At 40.4% G+C, this 24,006-nt stretch overlaps 1 protein-coding gene across 1 annotated transcript in view; it reads left to right on the top strand.

Annotated features, from left to right (window-relative positions):
• The first annotated feature begins 2,308 nt into the window (after nt 1–2,308).
• LAMC1 (laminin subunit gamma 1) overlaps nt 2,309–24,006 on the top strand; it is a 122,858-nt gene continuing 101,160 nt past the window's right edge. The window contains exon 1 of the mRNA XM_029228805.1: nt 2,309–3,212. Within this exon, the coding sequence (XP_029084638.1) occupies nt 2,798–3,212 (415 nt within the window). The 5' untranslated portion in view covers nt 2,309–2,797. The remainder of the gene's footprint in view (nt 3,213–24,006) is intronic.

Raw genomic sequence — 24,006 nt, 5'->3', positions numbered from 1 at the left:
ATCTTTTGAAGGATCTGAACCCATTTCTCCCACACCTTCACGTTTTTCTTCTAAACACCACATTTGCTCACCAAATAATGGAGCTTCCAGCAGAACATGTATTAAGGGCTCCGGAATTTTTTGAAAAAAAACAGGGCAACTTGAAGTAAAGAAAATCTCACACACTCTCACTTAAAAAAAAAACACACCCAAGCCTATTTAGTCAACAGTGGCATCTCCAGGTAAATACTTAATTTGTTATCATCAAAGATCTAATTAGTGTTTGAGTTTCCCAAATTGTCTTAAAAATTTTGTTTTAACCATTAGTTTGTTTGAATCAGGATTCAGACAATGGAGCAAAATTTTTTATCATCAAGCACACTGGTTACATTCTAATCTCGCTTCAAAATAGATATCTCCTTGTTACACTCTCATGATGAGCAATACAATTCAGAAATCAATTCAAAGTCTCTTTATGTGCTTTACAAATACCACATGAGGTTCTGGTAATGAAACAGTGGGGTAGGTAAGCATAAGTAAGAGCTTGTAGTTAACCCTTGGACATTAGAACCTAAAAGGGAGCAGTGACAAAGAAACATTTATGTTGATTTGCAGCCTTTGGGGTCTCCTTACCCAACTATTGACCTGGTGGAAAACGAAAGGAGACCACTGTTTGGTTTGCCAATACCTAATAAAATACTGAAAATTTATCAGGCAAATGTATTAATATATGCATTTAAATATAGTTATTAAAATATCTGTAGCTTTTTTTACAGCTAACATCTTATCTTTGTCCTGTATGCCCTCGTTTGTTCCCAAGAACAATCAAGGACTGAGAGAGAATAGCATCCCCTCTAGGTATAAATGAATAAATTTATTTTGCTTCCACTCACACGTGAAAGGATTAAAACATTGTTACCCACAGCTCCATAACTTTCCCAAAGAGTTGATGCCAGGGGGCGAGGAGTTAGAGACTCTGAGTCATGCATGATCTCCACCCATCTCATCAAATAAACTACCAATATAAGTGATCCTTGTATTTGCTAACCAAGCTCACCATTTGACAAGTCCCCTAGTCTGCTCCCCTCCCCCAAACCATTATCCTTAAGGTCCTCCTAGAGTTAACACTGACCCCAACCATAGTAACCTAACATTTACTTATTTCATTATTTCACATCCTCACCATCCCTCTCTTGACGGGACTACTGGGTCCAAAACTAGGTATTTTCCACCCCCGCCTTCCGCCCCCAGTGTATATTTATCATTCTCACTTTACTGTTAACGAGCTTGAATAGTTAAAAAAAAAAACAAGAAAAAGAAAAAAATCTGCCTCAGGAGCATCCCCAACGTACACCCACTTTGCCTGGGGACTCCAAAGGTTTAAAAAACGCCGCCTCGGGCCAACCACTTTTATGGCACCCTCCCTTCGCGTCTTTGCTTGTCGTTATCAGCACTGGTTAAGTGCCCAGGTTCGGATCTCGGACTAAACCTCATGATCTTCTGGCTCAGGTTCTGTGAACTGAGTCATCCTGGCACGGAGAATATTCCGTGACTCAGCAGGCCCGAAAAGGAGGATGTCAGATCCAGATAATTTGAGTCTTTTAAAGGCAAGCTGGGGAACATAAACAACACAGTGGAAGAATTTCGCAGTGGGTCTGCGTACCCAGGGGAAAAATGTCATTCCATTCCCAGCCTTTTCACTTCCTTCCTTGCGCCTTTTAAACGACTGGTTACACTTTGATTCAGAGGCAGGAAATCGCTTCAGAAAACATTATGATGCTGCGACCAGGCCCTATATTCTCCGGGGACCACCATGTCAGCCCCCTGACACCCCGGGACCGCTCCTCGGAAAGAGCTGGAGCCGACCCCGAGCGGCAGGGGGCATTCCCGGGGCGGCCGGCTGGGGCGAAGAGCCTGCGGGCAGTGCCCACCATCGATCGGGTCCCTTTGGTCCCTGGCCCGGGGTGCTGCCGGCTGGACGCAAGGACTGACACCTGGCGGGGCGGGGAACCGCGCTCTTGCGGCCCAGAGCGGTGTGGGGCCCAAAGGCCGACTCCGAGCGACCTCACCCCTCCGGCGTCGCCCCTTTAAGGCCCCCTCCGTTACCCGCTCCCCTAATCCCGAGTCTTCCGGGGACTCGGCGCCAGGGAACCCCGGCATCCACCTCCCGGCTAAAAGCTGCCTCTCCGCTGCCTTCCTTTCCCTCCCAGCATGCACCGCCCTGCCGCCCCTCCCTCCCCTCTCCTCCCGCTCCCCGCCCACCCCTCGCGCCCCTCAAAGCCCCTCCCCCGCCGATCGCGCGCCGCGGGCTCGAGCGCGAGATGTCACCGCCCCCGCCGCTGCCACCGCCGCCGCCGCCGCGAGTTGCCGGGGCGGACGCGCAGTCCACCGTGCGTGGAGAGCCGGGGAGCGGCTACGGGGGCCGCGGGAGCTACTGAGAGGACGCCGGGGTTGGGCTTTCTCGGCAGACCCCACCCCACTCTGCCGATCCCACCCCCTGCTCCTTCCTCCCCGGGGGCGCGCGGTCGGGTACGCGCTCGGAAGTCGGGGGTCGGTGGCGAGTGCCGGCTGTGTCCCGGTTGGGAGAGGGAGGCGCGGAGGCGGCGTGCGGGGCAGTGGTTAGCGAGCCGCGCAGTTCTCGCCAGGGGCGCCCTTCGGACCGCCTCTCCGCCGCGAGCCGCCGCCACCGCCCGTCCGGAGAGTCCGGCCACTGGGCCCCGAGGCTCAGCCCGCTGAGCGGCCTCCGAGGGACGCCGCTGCACGAGAGGAACGCGGCCGCGCTCTTGCCTTTGCCGTGGCCCAGCGCGCGGGCGGCGGGATGAGGGGCAGCAAACCGGCCGCGCCGGCGCTGCGGCCGCGGGGCGGCCTCTGGCGGGTGTTGGCTGTGCTGGCGGCCGCTGCGGCCGGCTGCGCCCGGGCAGCCATGGACGAGTGCACGGACGAGGGCGGGCGGTCGCAGCGCTGCATGCCCGAATTCGTCAACGCCGCCTTCAACGTGACCGTGGTGGCCACCAACACGTGCGGGACTCCGCCCGAGGAGTACTGTGTGCAGACCGGGGTGACCGGGGTCACCAAGTCCTGTCACCTGTGCGACGCCGGGCAGCCCCACCTGCAGCACGGGGCAGCCTTCCTGACGGACTACAACAACCAGGCCGACACCACCTGGTGGCAGAGCCAGACCATGCTGGCCGGGGTGCAGTACCCCAACTCCATCAACCTCACGCTGCATCTGGGTAAGCGGTGACAGCCCCATCCCCTACTACTGCTCTCCCCCTCACCCAGTCTGCGGGGACCAAACAGCCGCGTGGTGGCTCTCTGCTCCCCAGCATGGGCCACACAGAAATTCCCTTCTCCAACTTCTAAACTAGATCTAGCACTTAACATCCCGCGAGCCAAGATGCTTCCCGCCAGCATCTCTCTCTGTTTGCTTTCCTAGTCTATAACTTAGCCGGATTTTCGCCCCCTTGATTATTCGCCATTTCGGCTGTTTTGGTCCCTCTTTCCTGAAGCGTTAATCAGAACCCCCCCCCTCCTCGCTTGTCAACCTTTAGCACTTTTACCTTGTTTAAAAGACTTTCTCTCCAGGGTTGAGGGTGATTGCTGTTTGCTTTGCTGAATAAGCTAGAGAGGAAAGGGTCTAAGTTAAGGGGATTTGAGGGGAGCAAATGACTTTACTACCGCTGTTGCCTATGTGTAATTAAAATAGAAGTTCACTTTTAAAGTTATTGTTCTTTAAAGTTGTTCAGCTTTAATTAAGGGCCACAGAGCGATTTCACTGATAATCCTGGTACAGACAAAACAAAAGGAAGTATCTGCACTCACTGTAATTGTTGGGTACAGTTTTGTCCCTGAGTAAAAAGGCTCTCCTCACTGTCTTTCCTTTTGCTTTGATTCAAAGCAAGTGTAGAAGCATGTGTAAGTGACCTTTTAGCAATCAGGAAAGGGATGTATAGAAAACTTCATTGCTGGGTGGTGGACGAGGATGGACATGTTTATCCCCGAGTATTAAAAATCATGTTTGATCTGGGTCTGTTTTTCTTCATCGTTGAAATATACAAACAAGCAGAATGATTCATTATTGTGTTTAACAGAGTAACATGCGTGAGAAACTGGCCTTGACGGGCAGAGCTTCAGTCCCGTTGCAGACCAGTAGCTGGTAGTAATGAACTTCCAGAGCGAACAGCGTGCCAAGCCATTCTTCTATCAAAGCAGTATAATTCTATAAGGCTAGTAACATTATTTGGGGAATCTTCGAAAGGAACGTTTGGTAGGCACATGGTTCTTTTGGTCTTAGTTTTTGTATTTTTCTTTCCACTGCTCTCTGATACATTAAATTTTATGAAAGCGTCAAGATTCTAGAGAAAGTACTTTGAAAAGTGGAGTTAAATTACTGTGTGTGGAGCAAGTTTTAGAAAAACAGTATTTAGCACCTTTGTAGTAAATATCATTTTATTTGTGGACAAGTTATTACGAAGATGAAACTTTTCAAAAGTAAGTTCATAAACTGGAACTCTAAGGCACCTGTTTTTCAGAGGTGGAAGAAATAAACTGAGTTCAGTTTTTCAAAGGTATTGGAAACATGGAACTAAGCAGTATCTTGGAACAGGTACCTTTCTAAAGATTCTGCAAGAGACCTAGGGCCTCCTAAGACTTTGTGGGGATGCTCTTTATCACTTTTCTCCTAAGTGTCGTATTTTTAAACTTGGCCAAGATTAGTTTTGAAACTTGTATCCAATTATTAAAAAATTTTTTTTGTCTTTTTAAAGCTTCTGTGTTGAATTTTGAATGCCTACAGCGTCTTATTTATTTTATCTGTTTTGAAATATTAAAAATTTCAAAGCAAAAGCACAGCCTTGATGTCTCAAATGCCTGAGATTCAACTAAAATTTCTGAATGAGAATCTCTTATATAGGTAAAGATAGGGCTGTCAATCTGGACCTTCTGAATTTTCTGCTGTGAGCACTATGTAGCAAAAGGTTACTTCAGGTGATGGTAGAGGAAGGTAGATTACTCGGTGATTACTTTTCTATTACAAAGATAATGTGTTAGGTAAGATAGTATCCGTCAAGTTAGGTTGCTACTACTGGGAGGCCGATATATGAGCTTTGGGTCCTAGTGATTAAAAAGCTCGAAAGACTTTTTACTCTGAAAATGTTATATATGCTTGAACTTGTTTTGCTGAAAAATTCTTCAGTTTTTGGTAACATTCTTGCTAAATGAAGTTCATAAAACTATAGATTTAAAACTTCTAAGTAAATAAAAGTGATTTAAAATAGTTTTCATACAAATACTGTAAGAACATTTACTTGAAGATTTTTAGATAGACAATTTCTAAAAACTTGACTAGAAGTTATTGTACTTGTGCCATCAGAAATGCTGTCCTGGAGGAAACTGTGTGTGGAGAAGATGGGGAAGGGGAGGGAGATTTGTGTGTAGTGGCGTTGATGTCTCAATCTCTCTCCCCTCTCTTTTTTCATGACAAGGATATATGTATTCATGAATGTTATGATCTATAACTTAACAACAGATAGGCAGGGCTTTATGTATTATTGTGTGTTTTGATATTCACATTCACTCCCTAACTGCAGTTACTCCATGGGCTCTAGCTAACTAATTATTTCCCATGAATTCAAGGACCATGACTGTTTGTGCATCTATTAAATCTCCCATCCAGTTCAAATTTCACATACCCTTAAACAAGTGATGCATATTGCGCTTTGCCCTTACAGAGCATGTGAAACTGGAAGGGAGCAGTGTGAAAGAACTAGGTCTAGCCACCACTTTTGTAGCCTTCCTTTTGATGTTGAACTTTAAGCACAGTAAACTTTAAGCAAAGTCAGATCACAGTTAAGTTGTCACAAGAAATATACATATTTTGCCAGTGATCCTAAGACTTTTCTTATTGTAAAAGTAAAACATGACATAGTGAATTAAAACAGTATAATGACTAGTGAGTCTCTTCATCTCCATTTGCTAAGTTGCCCTAGAGACTGTCGCTCACAATTTTGTACGTAACCGTCCAGAAACATTTCATGCATACACATGTATGTATAAAATTACACGATCATTTTAACTGGTACCTTTTTTGGGGGGTGAGGCATATTTTAACAGATGGCAAGTACAAATTAGGTGATTGTACCATTATCATCACTTGTACAAAAGCCAGGAAAATCAGCATTGTTTCTGTAAGCAGCCATGTCTTAAGCACCATTTACAGTTATCCAGGGTACAGGGTGCAATGTATACTTAGATATAATGAGTTAAAGTTGCTGTGGGCATCAGAACTGTATTTTCTGCCCATTGAGGAGAGAAATCTCAGCAAGGCATCCTTTTCTAAAAAGAAGTCTTTCTTATTTTGCCTTTCACTTCTGGATCTTCTCTCCTAACTCCTATATGAATTATTCAACTGCTTTTTAAAAGTCTGGCTTCTGTGTTTTATAATAAGTTTTATCCTTATCAGCAGAGTAGTTGATAGTAAGATTGCATCTGAGGATTTGCCTTTTATTAAACAGCCCCTTTAATTAACTTGATAGTCACTGTAGATGAAAACTTGGCAGACTGGGTGTCCAGCCTGCCAGATTGGTGTCCAAGCTCCTTATAAGCTTTAGGAACAAGCAGTGATTAAATGACACTTTTAAGCTGTATCTAAATATTGTTTTTGTGTGTCTAAATCACAATAATTGCTATATAAGGGTATTACATTTTATTCTGTTTGGTCCTCTTACTGTGTATTTAACATGAAACAAACAGCAAATTTTTTTCCTGGGAATATCTTTGCGAGGTAGGTTCTGACTCTGTTAGAACTCTGGTGACTTCACTGTGGTATTTGTGCACCCTGAGGGGACACTATTTTAGTTTGTCTTACAAAGGCCTGATTTACATTTTGCAGGTTTCAACTTGAGGAGTTAAGGAGCTCTTCTTTAGTGGCCAGCAGTTGGTGAACACAGTTTTATAAAGTTGCTTGTTGGCTGTTTTCCTGTTCTACAATTCACTGCTTTTTCCGTAAATACCTTTTTCATGTTTCTAAAGCATTCAGAAAAACAGTTTACACATTAGGAGAAAGTTTGGAACTATGAGCTCCCCTCCCCCCATTATTTTGTCATTGGCCACATTTGTGGGAGGGATAAAGTTTGACTATTTCAATTCTAAATCCTTTTAGGAAGTTGGACATGCCTTTTGCTATGCACTCCTTTCCCTGTGCATACATTCTCACGTTACTCCCAAATATTCTGCAAACATATTTTAAATACCTACTAAATACGTGGTGCAGTACCTGATAGAAAGGTTTAGAAGATTGAAGGTCCATTCTTCAGAAGTTTATACTCTGTTAGATGGAATTTTCATACCCAGATGTAATGACATTACAATAATAAATCAGGAGTTCCTTTATAATATTTTACAGTTTATAAAGCCTCCAGTTTATCACTGATTAGATTTTCATAACTCAGTGAGGGAAGGCAAAGATGGGGTCCTGAGGTTGTGATTTGCCAAGAATTATGGTGGAGTTAGGTTTTTGACTCAGTCTAACATACTAGCTCCTGCAGTTCTTCGTTTCTCTAACAAATCTCTCAAAAGAATGACTAGTTTATTCCAGGGCAACTTTAAAATATCAATACAAGTTCATGTACATACTGATTCAGAGATACTAGACTCCCTTGGTTTTCCTCCTGTTCCCTCTGTTCCTTTTCACTTATGTTTCTCGATTCCTTTTTTTTTTTCTTTCATGCTACTCACTCTTCCTCAATGAAGTCCTCTAAATCTCAAGGCTTCCATTACTATTTGCAAATCAATAAATTCTAAATTTGTATCTTCAGGACAGCTTTTTCTCCATGTGGGACACAGTCAGTTTGCTATGTCCAGAGGCCATGTCCCAAACTAAATTCATTCCTTATTGTCTTATCCAGTTCAAAGCTGCATCTTAATGAACAGCACTACTGTTTATTCCTGAGGCTCTCAACCAATCTTTTGCCAAGAACCATGCTTCATCGGCTTTCATCAGTAAAGATTACTCTGTTTGGCCAGCAGATAGCATCTGCTGCTGGGTCTCTGGGCAGCTGTAACTCCACCCTCTTTCCCACCCATCCTTGTTACAATCTGCCCAAGACTCCACTCTCACTTCCTGTATCCAGCCATATGTCTCTTGGATCCTTATCTTTATATCTGCTTTACTGTAACCCCCCATGGAATTTCACCTTGATTACTGCAACATCTTGCTAACGAATTGGTTGTCTTTCTGCCTCCAGTTTTGCTCTTTCTATTCAGGCAGCCATCGCTTTGGACTGAGCAATGGTTCTAAAATGCAAATCTGATGATATCGTTTCCCAGCTAAAAATTCTGCAGTGATTCCTCAAGCCTTTAGGATAAAGTCCAGATGCCTTGGCGTGGTGTATAAGGTACTTTAGGATCCGGACCTTTATAACCTCTACGCTTATCTTTTGTCATTTCATGTGTTTGAAGGGCTGTTTCTTTGGTTTGGAACACTTCTTCCAGGTGTCATCACCTTCAGGAATCCTTCCCCAGTTTCTTTCTCCCTGGCCTGGATTAGGTGTCCCACTCACACCACCCTGTAGGTATCTACCATAGCATTTATCACATGGTATTGTCTTGCTTCTTTACTTGTCTGTCTCCACTTCTAGACCATGAGGTCTTTGAAGGCAGGGTCGGGGACTTAGTCGTCTTTTTAGTTTAGTTGAATATAACTAACATGAGTTAATTGCTTGCTATGCCTCAGCACCATACAGATTCCTGGGTGTATAATGATTCATTGGACATTGCCCTGACCTCATGGAACTTGTGGCTTAGATGTGGAGACCTAGGTCTCTAGCCTGGGGGTAGGCAAATTATAGCCCACAGACTAAATCCAGCCCTGGGCTGCCACCTATTTTTGTATGGGCGATGAGCTAAGAATGGTTTTTACATGTTTAATTGGTTGAAAAATCAAAAGAAGAAGAATATTTTATGATGTGAAAATTATATGAAATTCAAATTTTAGTATCCATAAAGTTTTATTGAAACACAGTCAAGTTCATGTATTAACATATTGTCTCTGGCTGATTTTGCACTAGAAAGGCAGAGTTGAGTAATTGTAACAATAAGTCCTGGCCCACAAAGCCTAAAATGTTTACTCTCTGACCCTCTACAGGACAAGTTTGGTGACCTCTGCTCTAGACTGATGTGTTCAGTGTTATATAATAAGTTTTTAGGTAAAAGGTGCACACACAGAAAGCATTCACTTAACTTACCGTTTGGAGGGAGGCTGGAGGGTTTGTATCTCCACTGCTTAACAATGTGTCTGGCATAGTGTTCAGTAAATATATGAAGAGTGAGTAAATAAATGAATGCCTGAATTATAAGAAGTCCCAGAACACTGCACATTAATTTATATTCTTCTCAGTAACACTTTTGAACTTGAGTTTATTTTTATCAGTGCCATCTCTCCATTTTTTTGAGATTTATGCCACTGTGAATGTGGTACCTGGTTGTTTTACTTCTGTAGCTTTGTAAAAAAGTACTAAGTTGGGTATGGAACTGATATGGAATTGAAAGATCTGTGACTGTCCTTTTTTGGTGTAAAAATTAGGCTTTTATATGATTTGAAGTCAGCTGGATAAATTTTATGAGTAAATTACTTGCTCAGGTTTGAATCTCACATGTGAATATGTTTCTGAAATTTTAATGTTGTGTGTTTTTTCCTTAGAAATGGACATAAATTTTATTTTAAAATATATATTCACATGTTTGTTGTTGAAATAGACTCTAAAAGGGTATTATTAAGCAGTTGTGGAGAAGGGTTGCAGTGAAACATCTTATTTGCTTATTGTGTGTGGCATCATTTTTAGTTTATTTAATTCATTATGGGTACACTCAGGAGACTGGCATACTGAGGTATGCCTTCTCTGCAGGGTAGTGAAGAACCACATTAAAGTGGTTAGACAGATGAATAATAACCACTTATTTGTCTAGATTTAACAGGCAGCAGAACCAACAGATGCTTCTTTCCTTGTTGCTTGTTTCCAGCTATACTTAATTGACAGCTCCACTGCTGGTCTGTTTGAGTTTTAGGGAAAAGTGTCAAAGTTTAGAGCAGAACTGTTTGTTTATTTTTACTGCCCAAAATTCCAGAGAGGATTTTTTAAAATAAGGGATTAATCTGTCCCTTATCTTAAATTGTCAAAGGATAAAATTTCAAGATGACTGTGTGCCGGTTCTATTACTTTGCCTGTTTCTTGCCCTAAGATTTGTAAGAGGGCCTTGCTAAGATTTGCAAGCATCTCCTTTCTTCTAAAATGATAAAGTTAGATGTTGGCTCATTTGGGCCTAAAACGGACAGCTTGCTAAATGGGGTTAGCAGAAAACTCATTTATAGAAATGTCACTGAGGTTTTAGAGTTTTGTGCCAGACTGTGGTGACACTAATTAAGTACATCTGCTTTTCTTTCCATGGGCTCTTCCAGGAGGCCAGCCTAAAATAACTGGGTCCAGTCAGCCTGGTGCCCTATGCAGCTACATATTCATGAAATAAAATAAAGCAGACTTATCTCTTTCTTAGACAATGGCGCTCTCAGATCTTTTGTGGCAAGGCTGGGAGATGAATTAGGGGATTTACATTATTTCTTTTAAAACTTTAGGAGTTTTAGTCCCTCAGCTCCCTCCTTTTACTCTTTGTTTCCGACTGCATGGCTGCTTCCTATCATATTGCAGTCAACATTGGATTTTTGCTGTATCGTCTTGTTTTGTGTTTTTTTTTTGTTATTTTATCTTCTTTTTGTTTTGGAAGTTTTTGGAAATAAGGATTCAGAATCAGCCTTCACATTTTTTTTTAATTTCTTGAAATAAAAAATACAAGTGGTATTGTATAGAGTTACTCTACTGTATAGAGTATAGAGTTAGGGACTCAATGAATTTTGTTCGTGATGATAAATCACATTGTATGTGAAGGTTTCTGCTAACCAGAGCGATTGCCCAACGCAGTGACTACAGAGATGCCTGTCAGTGTTTTCAGAGACACAGCTAGTAATCAGTCTTTTTTTTTCTCCTTTATAGTTCCCACTTTACGTTCTGTATCTTGACCTGCATGGAGGTTACAAAGGTGTATACATATGTACAGATTCAGAGCTGTACATTTAATATTTGTGTACTTTGTTGTATCTAAATTATTCTTCAGATTAGAAAAAAAGAATTAAAAGTTTCAACCTATTAAAATACAAAAAATAAATAGGTGATTTTCTTAGTTTGGAGTACGATTTTGGTTTAAAATAGGAGAGCACAGAATCTAAGACATAATCATCTACGTTCTATTTCTTGTACGGTCTTTCTACCCTACCAGCAGTTGCTGGCATCAGTAGGCATTCAGAAATGTTTTTTGAGTGAAGGGACACAAGACAAGCCAACCAGCTGATTTTCATTGAGGTATCAGCTGGTTTTACTTGAAGTACCTACAGAGTGCTTTCAGAAAAGCATTCAGGTGAGCTTCCTGGTAAGTCTCAGGAAGTGGAGTGTGGGCAGGTGTACAGGAAGAGCAAGTTCTCTGCTCTTCTCACGACTACCTTTAACCAGGTGATGGATTTGGTTGGTGCTTGGTGGTTTGAAGTGATAAATGGTAAGTTTGTGTTTTGGGGGGCAGGTTTAGAGAGTTCTCTAAGAATGTCCCTGTGGCATGTGCTTTTGTTACAATGTCTGGTTTTTATAAAACTTGTTACTTAAATTCTACAGTGAAAACAAAATATTCCACATATTGCATAAAATGTATAATGTGGAGACCCCATCTTTCTTCCTTTGACATGTTCCAGATAGTGGCTTCTTCTCATTGAGCCGTTTAGAAATAATACATTTGGGGCTTCCTTGGTGGTGCAGTGGTTAAGAATCCGCCTGCCAATGCAGGGGACACAGGCTCGATCCCTGGTCTGGGAAGATCCCACATACCACGGAGCAACTAAGCCTGTGCGCCACAACTGCTGAAGCCCGCGCACCTAGAGCCCGTGCTCTGCAATAAGAGAAGCCACCACAATGAGAAGCCCGTGCACCACAACAGAGATCCAGTGCAGCCAAAATTAAATAAATAAATAAATTTATTTTAAAAAAAGAAATAAGTCTGAAGCTTGAACTGTGTTGTGTGGCTTTCTTAGAGAAGTGTATGAAATTTTGTGAAGTATTTCCAACTAAGTGAAAAGACTTACCCACTCAAAATGAGGTGAGCCTATTTGATTGTGATTTTAATTAGTTAGTTGGCAAAGTTCTTTTGTAAATAAAATTCTTACTTTGCTGAGAAAATTCTTCTCTTATGGGCATTGTAATATGGAACGTGTAGGTAATATTGTTGAAACACTTTCTTTATCCTCAGGTGATTTGTAATGTGTTTTGAGGGGATAAGACAAAAACACTCATGTACAGACAATCAGTGGGAGAATATAAGCACAGTAAACATAATTCAGTTGAAACTTTTTAAAGTGCTGAGGGAATACCTGTAAAGCACTTTGAAGAGTGTCGATGGCAGTCACCCAGGAAAAGCTTCTTGGGTCTTGAAGAGTGGTAGACATGAATGGAGGACTTTCCAGGAAGGGTATTTGTTTGAATAAAGGTCTAAGAGTAACCAGATAATGGTGAAGGCATTGTTTGCTTTTCATGGAGTAGTAGAGACTTGGGAGGATGGGTTCTGAGGAGATGCGGATCGTGAAAACTGGGCAACAAAAGAAAGTAAATTTCCTTTCGTCGAGCACCCCTCGGTTGCCTCTTTGAATCCTTAAAACAGTCTTGAGAACTGCTGTTACCCCTATGGATAGTAATGTGACTGGTGACTGCTCTGAGGTAGAACAGGTTGAATTTAGGTTGGAATTCAGACCTGCTGTGGATAGGTTATGCTCTTGCCACTCTGCCATGTTAGAACAAGCCTGGTAAGTGATGGAGAACTGTAGAGGACCTTTAATTAGGAAGTGAAATGAAAGTATACCAAACCAAAGGACTGAGTCTGGTTTCTCTGACAGATCTCTGCTTGAGCTCTGGATTTGGAGTGCTTCTTTTAAAAAGATCTTTGCACTTATTTGTGAAGAACAGAGGATTGTTAGCAATGGGAAAATACTAGGTTTTGGGTACTTATACTAGTTTTATATTTAGCTGTTAACGCTTCTAGGAATTTCTAAGGAATTTATTGAATTTCAGAATGAGATTCTGTGTTTTGTCAGTGTCTAATGATAGGAAAAGTGTACCACATACCCTGTTTCCTGAAGGGTGGTCAGGGGAACGCCACCTTATCTCCTTTCTGCCTTATCCATGACTCCTTTCTGGTTGTTGAGAATGGCTGAGTTAGTTCAGTTGCTTACTTTATCTGACATCCTTAAAGATAAGGCTGTCAGGGCCATCTCCAGGTTCTACTTTGTTTCCTCTGCTTCAAGTAAATTCTTACTCTTACTTGGTGGCCTTTTTGTTGTTCAGGTTTGCTAACTGAAAGGTCTAACCACCTTTTATTGATTGATAAATAACTACTGTGGTCCCAGGAGATTTCTTTGTGACTGTTTCATCTTTCAGGCTTGGAAGTGACTTCCTTCACTTTGATTTCTGTATATGTTAGTTTGTAAATCTACAACTCTGTCTATCTATCTTATCTGTGTATCTATCATTCACTCTTTATCTCCTTAGTTTCCCCAGAGCATTCCTGAGCCAAGGTTCAATCAGCGGACTCCTAGATACCTTACAATTTAGAAAAAGAAATTTTTTTTTTGCTTCCTCTCTGAAGAAGGGGTTCCCACTTAGATTTTGTATTTTGGGTTTCTCCCCCACTGCATACTACCTCCGCTTCTACAACTCAATATTAAGTATTATTGAATCACAATCCTGCTTTCTTTACAGACCTGCTTTGTCCCCATTGCATTTCTGTGATACATGTGGTTATATCATCACATCCTAGTGACTGAGGATATTTAAATTCACATGCTCAGTTTTATTTCTTACGGGAAGAATGGCACCCACTGCTACATTTGAGGCGGAGTATTGGGCTTAAAATGCCCCCACCCCTTTTGCCAGTTGGTAAAATACAGAAGCATAAGTATTTTCTAAGGGCTTTCCCATCAACTTTCTTCAAAGAGAATAAAAGGATCTTAAGTCTTTCCAAGAGAAGAGCTTCACAGTTTTTGAGAAGGGGGTCATGACAGCTTGATGAAAATGAGTTGAACAGCTTTTATTGAGCTCTCTGTTCATTGGCAGGGACTGGGAAATGATGTTTTCCTGCTCTAGCAGCACAAATCCTGATTAGAAACAGGAATGGTCTGCACAGATGTTCTCAAAATCTGAGATCATCTTATTATCTGAAACTATTAAGAAATAAGTTATAGTAGCTTGGCAATGTAAAATGATTAGATCTAGAAATGGATTTTGTTTTCTGACCCTATCCTGTACAACATTTAGACCTTTAGTTTTCTGGAATGTTGGCATCTCTGGACTTTTGAATATGTGGCTAACTAGAATAATTTTGGAGTTGGAAGGAAACTTAGGAAGGTTTAAGCTGTAAAAAATATGTTTTAGGGATGGGTCCTGGTTTAATTAATCTCTTACCAAAGAAGTTAGGGTATAGTTGCCTTGGCTTAGCAGTTTATCTGTGCTTCAGTGTTGCTGTTCCTCCCCCTAGTGGTTCCTTCTCCTATGGACCTTATCCTGATAGGACTGGTGACTTGTCCTGTTGTTTTGGTGTCACTAAGTTTTTATTTTTTTAAATGAAAAAAATTGTTTTTCATTTAAAAAAATTTTAAATACATTTATTTATTTTTAGCTGCGTTGGGTTTTCATTGCTGCGTGCAGGCTTTCTCTAGTTGCGGTGAGCAGGGGCTACTCTTCATTGCGGTGCACGGGCTTCTCATTGCAGTGGCTTCTCTTGTTGTGGAGCACGGGCTCTAGGCGCGCGGGATTCAGTAGTTGTGGCATGAGGGCTCAGTAGTTGTGGCTCGCGGGCTCTGGAGTGCAGGCTTAGTAGTTGCGGTGCACAGGCTTAGTTGCTCTGTGGCATGTGGGATCTTCTCAGACCAGGGCTCGAACCCGTGTCCCCTGCATTGGCAGGCGGATTCTTAACCACTGTACCACCAGGGAAGCGCTAAGTTTTTAGATTATTACTATTATTTAAATGCCAGATGATGATCTGGTAGAGATGAGCATCCTGAAATTTTCACTGAAGTTCTGTTCTTTTTGGAGGTGGGAAGAAACACGAGGCTAAAGGTGAATATTGTGTGGGGAGAGACAGTTGGAAACGGAAGAGCAATTGTCTACTTTAATTGTTTTGGTCATGTGGTTACCGTAACTTCATGCTAAAGGGGTCATGTTCTGTGGGGTTGAGCGTCTAGGATTAACTTTCAGAGTGTCTCTATACATGGTTGTGAATTTATAGTGAGTATTTTAGATAAGTTCATGGGATAGAAAGTCTATCCAATACCAAATTCTTACGACTCTATTACAGATTATGAAAGTTTGTGAGACCATCTGTAATGCAGTTGTAATAAAATTTGTTTACTTTATCAGGATTGCTTTAGGGACTCAAGCTGGTTTTTTTTACTACTGTTTTCAGCATTTTTGCTGCTTGGCAAGAAATAAGTTAGCATCAACTCCTGGTGCAATAGGAATCATTCAGTTTTGCGGCCATTCTGATAAAGCTTTGGTTTTATACTTATGCCCACTTTAAAGTTCTTATATCCTGGCACAAGGCATGGATGGTAAATCTAGGGTATCAGAAATAGACTGATTCTGGATATTAACATACTTTCCAGATGTTTGGAGAATGTAAGCTTGTTTTCTTTGCCTCTTTTTGTGTGTTCTTCTGTGTGTATCTATATCTGTGCTTCCCTGTGTTTTTATAGGAAAACCTCTTGGGGAAGGGGGAATCTGCTTTTTGGACTGGGAAATAAAATAAGTATTAAATTTTTTGGGTGCAACCTTTGAGTTGGTAGTGCCACTGCTGTGAGAGAAAGGAGAGGCAGCTTTGTTCCCGTAACGGAGACTGTTAGGAAGGCTGGTGTTGGGGTGAGACTCTGTGGAAGTAACTAAAAAGACTTCTTCACATCTCCAGTGATTTTCAATTATGAAATGGACCACGAATGCTCTGAATCAGCAGCCTTTTAACCATGCCTGACTAAATAGACCTTGTTTTTGAAATTCACAGCAGTGTCAAGATCCCTGCTGTCTCTTTGTCCATCCTGCTAACGCACAGCTGTTTTTGTTCATAGATCATTTTGTGTTCAACTGCCTGGTTACTTCCTCAGGTCCCTTTTATGGTGAATAATGGACACATGGGGGTTTGAACACCCAAGTGTGTGGTTATTCAAACAGGAAGTCTCGAGGAAGCACAGTAACCTTGTCAGAGGGACAAAAGGTGGAACGGGAAAGGGCATTGATGATTTTGGGCTTAAAACATCTGCAGGGAAACATCTGACAATTTCTGAGATGTGGACATTCTGCAGCTTACAAAAGGGATGGTTTATTTGGAACTTGTTTCATTTTTTCCAAACATTTGGAATCTTAAGCCCTAATCCATGACATAGAAATGGAGGTGAAAAGAGAAGCAATGTGGCATCATTGGCATTAAAAACAGGAAGGAAGCTCTGTGGGTCTTGGAAAGAAGGTGCAACAACTCATCTTTACCAGAGGTAACAATGAGGCTGTATACAGGAGCAAGCAAACGGGTTGGATTTGACAGGGACTGCAGGAGCTGATGTGGTTGGGTTGGATTAAAAGATGATTTTATACAGAGCCTATGATTATTGAGCACTGGAAGAATATGAGATAAGAATGTGAGTTGTACATAAAAAGCGTGTAGTCTAGTGGGAGAGCGAGCATGTGTATATCAACAAATATACTCTCAGACAAAATATAAAGTGCTGTAAAAGAAGGATAAAAATTCCATGTGACTGCAAAGAACTGATTGTAGCTGGTCAAGATAAATGACTTCCCAGAACATTTATCTGGTGACCTTTCAGATTTCTACCAACCTTGAGATTCTTTGATTATATGATGGAGGATTTGTTAGAACTAGTCAAATAAATCCTGATTTTAGATTTAAAAATGAAAATTAAATCTGAAAGTTAAAGAAGGGTGTAGCACTGCATTGACAGCAGTTCATATGATGATGCAAATGCTAAAGAAAAGATGTCAGTTTTTGGCTTAATTAGTGGAAGCAGTGGTATTCAGAGGAGTACTAGATATGTTCATTGTGTGATTGGAACTCTGCCCTTAAGTTCCAGGCATAGTAAACATGTTCAGACAGCATGGGCGCTACATCTTCTTGATTCCTTACTTTGTTTATTTGGTTACCTTCTAATTGTCCTTCAGAACTCATGGCAAATTTCAGTTTCTCTGGGAAGATTTTGATTTCTAATTCCTCCTGCCCCTCCGTAGCATTTGCTGTCATGTTGTTCAATGCCCATACATTCATTCATTTCTAAAAATCACTGACCATATTGCATGCCTGTGATGTGAGAGGTGCTAGATTGTATTGTTTTGTTCCCCCCCCAGACTGAATTCATTGAGGATAAGATGAATTTATTGATTTCTTAATTCATTCACATAACAAATATTTATTAGTGCCTGTTATGTAAAAGGCACTGCAAAGTGCTGGAGATGGGACAGACAGGAAGACCTGGGTGAAAAGCATGCAGAACAGAGGACCTGCCCAAGGATGGTTCCCTTGGCTTTCTTTTTTACGTTGGCTTATATATTCCTAGTGTATAGCATAATACCTTTCATTTAGTAGTAGGTGCTCAAAAGTTTGCTGAATGAATGAATTCCTATTTCTGTGGGGCTACAGCCCCAGAATGCAGATGAGGGTGAGAAATGGCAGTTTTGTTTAGATTTCCCCAAGATGGAGTTTGCCTATTACATAGGGTTCTTGAAATTGGACAGGTGGAGTGGGATGGCTAGTCCGTGATGTAGCTTCCTCACCAGTGTTGTTAGGTAAAAACTAAGCCATAGTAGTAAAGAGCCCCAATGATAAAGTAGTTCAAGAAGCATAGAGGTTTCTCTTTCATGTGGTAGTCCTGAGTGAGCAGCAAGGTAGCTCTGATCCACACAGACATTCTGGGGCCCAGGGTCCTTTCATCTTCATGATTTGACATCCCTTAGGGTGCTGTCCTCATGTGTGTGGTTGAAGCTGAGTGATAGCTACCTCTGTATTACAAATGGGAAGATGCTGCTGAGAAGTGTATGCCGAACTTTCAAGACTGAGACCCGACAGAGGTCCACGTCATTGTATCATCTGCCACTGGAGAGCATTTAGTCACCTGGCCACTCATATATGCAGTGGAGGCTGGGAAATGTAGTCTGGCTGGGCAACCTTGTGCCCAGCCACAAATCTGTTACAGTGATGGAGGGTGGCGGGGAGGGGGACTGGTTTTGGCAGATGGCTCTGGCATGCCAACCCTCTACTGTGGTATTGTGCCTGCCAGTTCCTGTGCTGGAGAATCCTCTCTTTCCTGAGTTTTGGTCTTCCTGAAGTACCTTCTTCAGAGGATCCCATTCTGTGGCTAGCAGTTTTAGGAGGTGGATCTAGAAAAACTAGCAAACATGCTCTCTGTAGACCTTCACACCCTAGGACTTCAGGAGAAGAGCCTCTGAAGAAAAGGGGTGCACGCTCGTCCTGCTCTTCTCAGTGTGCACCATTCACTCCCTTCCTTTGCACAATTCATTTTATTCTGAGACTACCAGGTTTCATTCCCATGGTCCCCTCCTGACACTGAGATCTCACTATGTTAGTGTTGGGTACTTACACCGTCTCTGTATCAGATTCATCTCGGAGGAGCACATCCTTGCAGAATCATTAAGTCTTGATTTACTTGACAGTAGTGATCATGTTTACCTTCAGCTGTGATGGATGAATCAAAGCTGTTTTAAAATCCAGATGTGTTTCAGAAACAAGAACTCCAGAAGTAGTAAAACAGTGCCTATTGTTTGTACCACTTACTGGTCACTTGAACATACAGTCTTGTTCTGGAATCTTTTTTAATGTGTATTTATCTTTTCCTTCAATATGAGTTGAGTTCATTGAGGGCAGGAGCTGTATTTTAAACATTAATTAGGTCAGAGACTTAACAGCCAGGTCCTCACTATCTCTGCGGTGAAATGTATTCACACTTTTATGAATTAAAGGCTGATTAAAGCCTGTAAGGGCCTCACACTAGTTTAAGTCACATTTTGTTGTCAGATATTATGAAAATCCTCTGCTGTTTAGAAATTTTTGGATATAGAATCACAGATAAAGGATTATGGACTGTATCGCATTTGATTATATGTTATACCACTTTTACAGATAGTGATAATAGAACTACTAAAGACTATGTAAAAATTTGGCACATAATAGGCATTTGATAAATTGGTTATTATCTAAATGATTGAATAAAAGTCCATTTAATAGGAACTTTTATTTCATTGAAAGGGTGCATTTTAACAGCTGTATTTTAAGACGATTTGAATGGATGGGTTATTAAATTATGGTAAGAGTATTTAGAATTCCAAATAGAGCATTAGATAAATGTTTCAAAGAAGTAGTTTATTTTTTTGTTTGTTTGATTGTTTTTTGTAGAAATGCAGTTTCATCTCCAATGCCTCTGTTAGGAACCTGGCTGCATGAAAGCCATTTCATTCGAGATACTTTTTGAATTGGAAGTTAATTCTGATTTTCTTCTTGTTCCTAGAAGCATATGATTTCAGTGATGTCTGTGGCCTTACTCTCTCCACACTTTGTGCATCTCCCTCCCTATCTACCTACTTATCACAGCTTTTTTTTCTTTCTGTCCAGTTGCTTTAAATTAGCAATAAATCAGTGTCTCTAGGAATCTTTAAAGAATCACTTATATTGAGAATGACTACATAAATGGTTATAAGTGATTGCTTTTGCCTCTAGGGTTCTCTCAGCTTGGATTTTGCTTTCTAAAAGATTGTGGTCTCCTTGAATTGACATCATTTTTCTTAGACTCATTGTCTTTATTTGCTCAGAGTCCTTTGCCATCACGCTTTGCCTAAATATATATCATGTTGTCGTCTGTGCTTTATCACCCCAGTTTCTTTTGGAAGGAAATTGCCTTCTCTAAAAATTCTTTTCCACATTCTGGAAGTGTGAGACAGTAGTGCTTATTGTATCACTCCTTGGTCAGTTGAGCATATCATCTTGTTCTGGAGTCTTTTAAATGTGTACTTATTTTGTTTCTTCATATGAGCTCATTGAGGACAGGAGCTATGGGTCAGCAACTTAGAGCTAGGTACTTGACTTGTGAAATCATAGGCATTTGAATATCCTTCGATTGTCTTGAATCAGAAAACTCAATTCTGAACTCATGAGAAGCATAGGGCTAAATTCAATAAATATGTCCAGACTTTTTGGAAAAGTGTTTGGAAGAGGTGTGTTTACTGATCTTTGGAGAAAGTCCACAGAGCTGCTTTCTCAAAATTTAAGACATCATCCCTGTTGTGGACAGTAAAAATAGAAGGCCTGTCTTTTTGTTCTGATGAACTTTCTTTTAAGAACCGAAGAATAGCTGAGACCAACCATAGTTTTGTTTCTTTTTGAGAAGCCTTGTGCTCCTTTCCAGGATCCACGATGCCAAGTTAAATACCTTTCTTTTTTTAGGAGAGCAGAGTTTCTCAGACTGAAACTTTTAAGAGTTTCTGTTTTGCTAAGGATAGAGCACTTTAAAGTAGGTGTTTAAATTCCTTCTTCGTATCGTTTGAAGGTTATTACAGTGTAATACTTCTTATAAATTCTTAATACTAATTGCCAGTGAATCCGGGGATTATTCCTCAAGGAGGAAATCCTGTTGTCATCTAGGCTCGTGGTCCTCAAGTACTCACCAATAACAAATAGAATCATCTGTGGAGTTTCTTTGTGTTTTATTTTGTTTTGAAATACATATGGTCACACATATCCACAGTAAGCTGTGGATTACTGTGAGGTGTTGTTTTGCACTTACAGGCAAATGCAAGATAAAATAGATAACTATGTTGTTTGTGCAGCAGATACTCTGTTTTAGTGTACAGAAATCTGGAGTAGAAGTGAACACTTCTCTGTGAAGTATTTGAGTAGCTCTAGGAGGATTTCTGCCCACCCTCCTACCCTAGGTATCCATTACCCCGGGTTTTATATTTTATTCCCTTGCTTTTAAAAGAGAGTAGTTTATCATCTCTAGACAATGTATTGCTTGCTTTTGAGCTTTATAAAAATGGTTTGTATAGTCATCAGTACCTTGCTTTATTCACTCAATACATTTCTTTATTCACTCAATACATTCACTCAATACATTCACTGATTTCCATTCCTGTGTAGTATTCTATTGTGATTATACTACAGATAATTTATGGATTATTCTGCTGATGGACTTTTTTTTGGTTGTTGTCATGATGAAAAGTATTCTGTGAACATTCTCACATGTGTCTCCTGTAGCTTATGTGGGAGTCTCTCTAACTGGGTTGCTGGATCATAATGAGTGTCTTCATTTTTATGAGATAATGCAAATTGTTTCCCAGAGTGGTTGTGCCTGTTTAGATGCTCACCAGCAGTGTTAATAGACTGTTGATCCACATTTCGTATTGTTAGAATTCTTAAATTTTGCCCATTTGATGGTGTAAAATTATATCTCAGTCATTTTATTTATAAGGGCTAATATCTTTTCATGTATTTATTTGTCTTCCATATTTCCTCTCCTATAAAATGTCTCTTCATGTTTTTTGCTCATTTATTGATTTGCCTGTTTATTGATTTGTAGAATTCTTCCTGTATTCTTGATACTAATCCTTCATCAATTATGTATTATCCATATCTTCTACCAGTGTATGGTTGTCTTTTTATATTCTCTATGATAGCTTTTGGACAGAATTTCTTCATTTTAATGTGTTAATTGATTTGTGTGTTGTCTTTATCTCCTAGGACAAGTCCCTTTCAAACTTATTCTTCTATTTTAGAAATATCCTAGCTGTCCTTGGCCCTTTGCTCTTACACATAAATTTTAGAATGAGGTTGTCAGGTTCCTCAGTAACCTCTATTTAGATCTTGATTGAAATTGCATTGACTTTAGGCATCCATTTGGGTTGAATTGACATCTTGAAAATTTCAAGTCTTTCTATTCATGAGCATAGTATAATTTAGGACTTCTTTAATGAATTCCAGTAATGTTTTATAATTCTGTCCATGTGAACCTTGTCCTTTTTCTGTTATAATTATTCCTGGGCACATTTTTGTTGTTGTTATTTTAATTTTTTTCTAAATTACATTTTCTATGTCTTTGTTGCTGGCATATAAAAACGTAACTGGTTTTTATATGTTGATCTTATACCCCTTGCTTAATTCTCTTATTAATTCTAATTACTTGTCTTTAGACTCTTTCGGTTTTGTATGTAGACAGTCATCATCTGTAAATAATAAGTTTCGTTTCTTCCTACTGACGCTTAATTCTTTTATTTATTTTTTCTTTGCTTTGCTGTCTACAGCAGTATACAAAGTTCCTGTTTAAACATTCCCCTTAAGTACTATGATTTTTATAAAGCTTTGCTAATTTGATAGATGAGAAATGTTTTGATTTTAGGTTGCATTTCTTTTTGTAATTGTTGAGGCTATTTTTTATTCTGTTGCATAATATTTATTTCTATAAGCTACCTCACTTCCTTTTTTTGTAAAGAGATACGGTATTAATACAAAATCTTTTTAGCTTAGTTTCTATTTTGGTATTTAACCACTCTAAGGAATGTTTTGGCTACAGGTTACAGTGAATTAAAATAGTTCAAATTTGGGAATTCCCTGGCATCCCAGTGGTTAGGACTCTGAGCTTTCACTGCTGAGGGCCCAGGTTCAATCCCTGGTCAGGGAGCTAAGATCCCGCAAGCCACGCGGTGCGGCCAAAAAACAAAAAATTAGCTCAAATTTAGTAATATACAGTTATTACTCACCTCTTTGGTAAAGTAGTCACCAAATTAGTTGTTATTCATACTGTTTGGCCTAAGTAGTATTTTGGATAATGAAAACATTGCTACTTATAAAATACACTGAAGACTTGATTAAAACATTTGTTTCTCTAAAAAACAAAGCAGACTGTCTCAGTGGCACCTCCAGGAAGCACTGATAAAGGGACCTGGGTTTTAATTTGTCTTCCTAACTGAATCACCCTTGACTTCAGAGTTTGATAAATTTCTCAAGCTCCTGAGATGTGTTAGGCCAGTTGTCATGGTTTTGCTATACCATTAATGTGGGTCATATACTTTAAGCTCTTTTCCCCTCTTTAAACAGCAGCTCCAAGAAAAAGAAAAAGCTCCGAAAGCTATCCCAGGAAAATTAGAATGGACATTTCCCTAGTAGGGCATAACTTACAGAGATATTTCCCAGCCCATCCCCTATAGCCCAATAAAAATAAAAACAAATTCACGAGTCAAAAAATAAATAAATAAATAAATAAATAAATAAAACTGTCTTAATACACTTTGAAACCTTATTTATAATCTGAGAGGTGGATTGGATTTAGAGGTTTTAGAACAAGGAATGGTGAATCTATGGGAATCTGTAGAAAGATTGTCTTGTACAATGCAAAATGTGATAAATCTGAAGTTTTTTTAAGTTCTTGGGATGGATAAGCCTCATGGATTCAGCTGTAAACCCCAGAGAGGTGGCCCTCAGAGGAGAGTGTGGTACTGTCCCTTTAGGGGTAAATGTAATAGACAGGAGGCAGAGGGGGTGAAGTGGGGAGGGGAGGCTGTCCCACACAGCAAAGAAGTGCCCAAATCTTGCCCAACTTCGTGATTTCTCATGGGACATTTATGCTATTAAAAACCCAGTCATAAATATCTGAGCCTAGAATGTAACTTTGCCTTTATACATAAACACAGTTTTTTTCCACATAACTTTATTACACATAATTTTCCATGAATACAGCCACCATGTAAATAAATAGTTTTTGAGCTTAGCAAGAGGAAAGTCATTTCTCTGCCAAGAGTGCCTCTCGTGGTGTTCACGTTGCCCATTCGGCACATGTGTAGATCACACTACGTTCTAGCACTCACAGTCAGAGTGATTCTTTGTGCATAT

Source organism: Monodon monoceros, unplaced genomic scaffold, assembly GCF_005190385.1.
Source record: "Monodon monoceros isolate NGI ecotype Baffin Bay Population unplaced genomic scaffold, NGI_Narwhal_1 Super_Scaffold_18, whole genome shotgun sequence".
Taxonomy (NCBI): Eukaryota; Metazoa; Chordata; class Mammalia; order Artiodactyla; family Monodontidae; genus Monodon; species Monodon monoceros.
The sequence above is the reverse complement of the archived record's forward strand: the minus strand, read 5'-3'. Positions and strand labels throughout refer to the sequence as shown.